The sequence below is a fragment of the Cibotium barometz genome, chromosome 33 (genome assembly GCF_041138505.1).
Source record: "Cibotium barometz isolate CiBa-2024 chromosome 33, ASM4113850v1, whole genome shotgun sequence".
NCBI classification, from domain to species: Eukaryota; Viridiplantae; Streptophyta; class Polypodiopsida; order Cyatheales; family Cibotiaceae; genus Cibotium; species Cibotium barometz.
Genome location: NC_141078.1, coordinates 6,233,273 through 6,239,559, shown reverse-complemented (window position 1 = coordinate 6,239,559; position 6,287 = coordinate 6,233,273). Strand labels below are relative to the sequence as shown.

Below are 6,287 nucleotides of genomic sequence, written 5' to 3'. Positions count from 1 at the left end.
TGTCCAGCATACGAATTACCACAAAGTTCACCCAAAATAACAGTCCTGCAACTTCAATCTCCTATTGCTTCAATAATCCTAAGGGTTGTAGCCTTCTTTGGTCTGCCATTTTAACCTGAAATGGTGCAGGTTCCAACTCCTGCAAATGCATACTCAGATAGGTAGATTCTGGTAGTATATTAACCCCAGATCCCCCATCAAGAAAAACATCATCAAAACTTGTCCCATTAAACCCCACTTTTATAACTGGAACTGTGAAGTCTACATCTGCAGGATCTGCTTGAGAGATTGCCACCACTGGGGACATATGAGACACAGGTTTCTTCTTTTCTGTCTTCTGCAACTTCACCAACAATTGTTCCCTAAAGGCTGGTACCATGCTCAACAACCGACTTAATGAAATCTAAATGGGTGTGTGAATCAATGCATTAAACAACTCACTAGACCCCTTCTCCTTTCCCTCATCTGGTTGTGATTCATAAACTAAATCTACTTGTTGCTGGAACACCTGATCATTCACTTCCTGATCTTCCATCACCTTCTTTTTCTGCAGCTTATCAATATGATTGGACACCTTCTTTCTTACCACTTCCTAGTCTTCCCACTTTATAGGCCCTTTAGCCTTCGATCTAGTTACTGCTAGAGCTTCTATTGTTTCCCCTTTTTCACAATCTTCAACAACCATACATTTAGAACAATCACATTGTAGATCATACACCTCAGATATTTGACTTACCAGGTTTATTTATGCTGAATCCTCTTCTTGTTGCTCGTGCTGCTGCCTATCTCCTGGAATTAAAACATTACTCCTACTTTCAGTTTTTGGATTATGTATCATTTCCACCAAGATTGCATTGGCTTGTGCTGGGGGTTGCTGCTGCTACCCTTGCTGGGGTCCTTGGCCTCTATTACCTTCATTATATATCTAATCACAAGTCTTCCTCTCTCTTTTCTATGTTTGCACCATAATTCACAAGCAAGCCCAATTCTGTGGCCCTCCTTGCTACAGTAATCACATTGCAGGACTCCCTGAGGTCCCCTTTGATTCCCTTGTTGACCTTGCCAATTCTGTCTTGGGAAAAATGGTTTTGCCGGCCTATTATATGGTGCATTTTGATTTGCAGGTATTACTGGATTAGCTTCAACAACTAGCTGTTGTGGCACCCGATTAACTACATTTGGAGGAACTTTACCCCTATAATTAGGGTTATACCAACATGCTGTTGTAAGATGACCTTCCTTTTCACAAATGTGACAATACTGCTTCTCCTTAGATTGGATTGCTGTATACCCCAAACTTTTAAGTTGTTCGAGGATCTTTTTCTCTTTTCCTTTCTTTTCCTTCTCTACTCTTTGCTTTGTCCTACTAGAAGTTCTCTTCTTCTTGCTAGGCTTCTCATCCTCTGAGTCCCCAAATGATTCATCCTCCGACTCTTCCCCCTCACTTTTCGATTCTTCATCTGTCATGCTATCCGATTCTGATGCATCCTTTCTCTTTTCTTTCTTCTTTCTTTTGACTATACCCAACCTTTTCTCTACTCTAGATGCAGTTGTCACCAGGTCATCAAAACCACCTACTATGTCCACATTGGCCACAGCACTCTTCAAATTCTCCCTCAGTCCTTTGACAAAATAACTAGCCAACATTTCGTTTGAAGGTTTTTTGTTCCCCTGCAATCTTGCAATCAACCCTCTAAACTTCTGTGCATAATCCTCAACTAACATCCCCTTCTAGTCCATGGCCTTTATCCTTTTAACTATATCAATAGGAGTTTTCTCCTTTCTGAATCTAGCCAAGAAAGCATCCTTTAATGCATTAAAATCTGCAAAATGTGCAAGGCCATATTGGCTAAACCAGCTCATAGCTGTCCCCTCCAAAGTTGCTGCAAACTGCTACAGTTTCACCGGATCTCCATACAAGGCAGGATATCCACTTGCTTGCCCGTGTTTTTTAATTGATTTTCGATGCTTCTAAACTACCAATTTCAATAATGCATGAAACACATGAACAAAAATTAGCCTTCTCACTCTAATCCACACCGAACGAAGCACAAAGCTAAGTGGATTACACTCCTAATCATAATTGTTAAGCTATTTCTTGATTTAATGCAATAAGATTGAATGCAATAAGATTGAAGCCTTGTGGGCTTCAAACTCATGCAAATCACCAACGAGATGAGGATTTTCTCCTACCAAGTATCAAACTAGAATGATCGAATGTATTGTTTTTAAACATCCAAAGCTTGAAAACAATATGGTTTCTAGAGTGTGACCTCCTAATCAATACCATCCCAACAGCTTGGATCGGACAGAAAAACGAAGGTAAGCCCTAGGGTAATCCCTGTCTCAGTGGCACCAAATATATTCAAGTCAAGAGCTTATCTAAGTCTTTGCCAAATCAAGTGTCGTTTGGTCTTACTTTAGAGCCACAAATGTAACTTTCCCATGTAGGTGCACTGACTTGTCCTCGCTCTATTGTCACACTACAACGCTTCCTTTGGTAAGGGTGTGTTGGTAAGGGTGTGAAAGTAGGGAACCCTAGGGTAATCCCTATCTCAGTGGCACCAAATATATTCAAGTCAAGAGCTTATCTAAGTCTTTGCCGAATCAAGTGTCATTTGGTCTTACTTTAGAGCCACAAATGTAACTTTCCCATGTAGGTGCACTGACTTGTCCTCACTCTATTGTCACACTACAACGCTTCCTTTGGTAATGGTGTGTTGGTAAGGGTGTGAAAGTAGCTTCGATCACCTTGACAGCGGTGATGAGAAGGTTGCCTACACTATGGATTAATCAACCAAGTTGTAGATAGAGAGGAGAAGCTCATGCAACCAAGAGAGATCCTACAACCAAACCTATCTAAGCAAGCACCCATCAACAAGCATGTAAGATTTAATAGAACAAAGCAAGAGGATTAGAGAGAAGAAGAGCTCACAAGTATTCTACTACAATGAAATGAATGTGTATTGCTCAATGTCAAAAATGACTTATATACAAATGACTAGTGTTCACACTTGGCTGGCCATAACTTAAAAATAGTCATGAGACATTAGTTCTAGCCTTAAGCGAGTCTATAGAGAGTTTGTGAGTTCCCTATTTGGCATTAAGCTCAAGGTAAAGCCGCTTTATAAAGTCTAGTGCCATCTTACAAAAGATGAGCATAATTCCATTACCCATGGATAAGATGACAAAGCGCATTATGGTAAGTTGGGTGAGTGAAACCATGTTAACTTGCAAAGTGGTTAACATGTCTCATCAGTTGTATTCGAGACAACCTGAGTAGATGATAATACAATCTATCTATTTATCCAGCTCTCTATCTCATAAACAAACAGATTACATTAACTATTTAATGACAATGTTTCTTTTCGCAATGTGTTGTTATTCTTTTAAAATAGAATTGTGATGAGACTATGCATAGACATGAACAATTAAGTTTTTGTTTCCAAGGATTAGCTAGCTGTTTGCAGGCATTGCGTCGAAGACCTGGTGAGCATTAACCATGTTCCCACAGTCACCATACATGTCAATAAGAGCAGTTGCCATGACTATGCTGGTAAGTCCACTAGCATTGTACATTTTGGCATGGATTTTTTGCCCAAAATGTATGGCTGCGAGGTTTCCACATCCCTTCAAGATGCTCACAAAGGTCACCCTATTCGGTGCTATACCTTGCTCTTGCATTTGAGAAAAAAGCGCAAAAGCTTCTTCATTCTCTCCTTGCTCGACATGGCTCAAGATCACAGCACTCCAGGCAACAACATCAGGAGACAAGCCCTCCACTTGCATCTGTTTCAAACAGCTTAGTGCTTCCTTCTCAAGCCCATGTTCTGCAAACCCTGCAATGAGTGCATTCCAGGTGACAACTCCTCGAACCGGCAGCTCGTCAAGCACATCTCGTGCTTCTGCACCTGAACCACATCTGGCATACATGCCCACCAATGTGCTTCCTACAAAGAGATCACTCTCGAATTCCTTACCAATCGTTTCAGCATGTAATTCTCGGCCCTTATCTATGGCTCCAACAACTCCACAAGCTTTTAAGCCGCAAACAAACGTAATGGTGTCTGGGCAAATGCCCTCAGAACCCATCCGTTCCAAGCACTTCAATGCTTCCTCACCAGACCCATGTTCAGCATAAGCTGCAATGAGAGTGTTCCACGAGACTACATCTCGAACCGGGGCCGCGTCAAACAACTCATGTGCCTCCACGAGCAGGCCACATTTGGCATACATATCCACTAACGTATTCTCAATAAAAGGCCCTTTTTCGAACTCATCTCTAACAATCTCCGCGTGTATCTCTTGGCCCCTGTCTATGGCTCCTATAATACCACAAGCTTTTAAGCTGCAGACATATGTGACAGCATTTGGAGACACACCCTCCAATTGCATTCGTTCCAAACACTTCAAGGCGTCCTCACCAAAGCCCTGGTCAGCATATCCTGCCATTAGTGCCGTCCAAGAGACTACATCTCGAACCAACAGCGTCCTAAGCACCTCTGAAGCTTCAGCAAGCGATCCACATTTGGCATACATATCCACTAAGGCATTGCCAATAAAAGGATATACTTCAAACCCCTCTTTGACAATCTCCGCATGCATTTCCTGGCCTCTTTCCATGTGTTTAAACCTCGCACAAGCATTCAATAGGGCCACAAATGTATGCTTGCTAGGTTGTACAAGATCGTCTTGCATTTCTCGAAAGAGCTTGAAGGCATGGCATGGGTCCCCACAATCAATGTAACCTTGTATGAGAGAGGTCCAGGAATGCTCGTTTCGGTGTACCAACCTATGGAAAACCTGCTCGGCATTGTGAATACTTCCACATTCTACAAACATGGGGACAAGGTAGTTCCCAAGGTCTCTGTGAGTTTCAAGCCCACTTTTGCGGATTTGCATGTGCATATGCTTTGCATACATCAAGTTCTTCATTCTTCTGCACTTCTGCAAAATGCATATGCAGTCGTCGACGGAAGGCGGCATGGCTGTCCCTTCAAGAGCAGCAAGGGCTTCTTCCATGCTCATCATTGCCAGACTCCTATTTTGCACACACTGTGCATCACATGTAACCGCTTGTATTCTAGATATGGTGATGGGCTGACATGAGTGTGCACATGCATCTAGGCTTTCTACAGAGGCAAAGAGTGCAGAGTCTGGCCATGCTTGATGGGCACAAGCTTTGCCCACGGGCATATCCCTATCCATTAATTCCTAGATTCTCTTCATTATCCAACTATATTTGGAAAAAAAAAATGCTGCAAAAGCTCATTTGATCCACCGAACCACCGTGATGATGATTCACAATTGCAAAATTAATTATAATTATTTCAGGAATAGCAGAGACACCATGAAATCTACCGTACAGAAGCATAGCAAGAGAGTAACCTGGCGCGTAGAAAATCATAGCTCATTCTCGCTGTTCTGTGTTTACGATTGGCAATCTAGTTGGTGATTTAGATTGTAATCAGGGGAAAAGGGATTAGTAACCCAGCGGTAAGGTGTAATTAGGAAAGTGTTCGAGCCTTTCTGATTTCAGATCCATTCGTGAATTAGTGTCAGAAAAAAAAACCGTCCTTTTTTAAGTGTAATTTTTGGTTACCCTTGAATTTAAAGATTTAAAATTTTGAAAAATTATTATGAAACCATGCATTTTCTCAATAAAAACCGGTTGAGCTCGGAGGTCTATCTGGTCAGAAAAAAAGTTTATTTCTAACATTGCTGGTGAATAAAGAAGCCCTTTACGCAAGCCTAATTCTATAACCCATCATGGTCGTGGGTTGTTAGAGGCAACATCCTTAAACAGTGAGTCATAAAAAACGATAACAAAATCATGCAAACGATAACTCAATTCTATTTTTGGGAAAAAAACAAAAAATGTACCTTTTTTTTCAAAATTATGGGAACAAAATACACACTTTCATGTCAAACATTTTTTAAAAAACCACTCCTTTTGTGAAAAAAGAATGCATAAAACATTACTTACATTTTTTGTGTGTGTCCCACCAATAAGAACCCAAGTTTAATCATCTTGAAAATCCTTTTGTGCACTAACATGTTCAAGTATGCAAGTAGAACTTGATTTTTTATTCTCTCTACTTGTGTTGTCAAGTTGCAAGTAGAGAATAGGTGGTAACTGACCAAGCCATCCACCAATGATCTTTTGAAGTATTGTGATTGTCAAATTTGGATCATTATGAATGTTAGGAAAATTTATGAACACTCTTGAGATGACAAGACATCGTTGAACACCAATGCTCCAACAACACGCAGTTGGATGAAGTTTT

General features: G+C 41.0%; 1 protein-coding gene across 1 annotated transcript; it reads right to left on the bottom strand.

Annotated features, from left to right (window-relative positions):
* Window positions 1–3,456: 3,456 nt before the first annotated feature.
* LOC147619230 (pentatricopeptide repeat-containing protein At4g18520, chloroplastic-like) lies at window positions 3,457–5,533 on the bottom strand. Its single transcript, XM_086773412.1, has one exon. It carries the CDS (start codon window positions 5,206–5,208, stop codon window positions 3,457–3,459), a length of 1,752 nt encoding a protein of 583 aa, XP_086629538.1. The 5' UTR covers window positions 5,209–5,533.
* Between the last annotated feature and the right edge of the window lie 754 nt (window positions 5,534–6,287).

What these genes read in the sequence shown, in the direction of transcription:
- LOC147619230 (XM_086773412.1), bottom strand. Translation starts at nt 5,208, where the DNA reads ATGGATAGGGATATGCCCGTGGGCAAAGCTTGTGCCCATCAAGCATGG.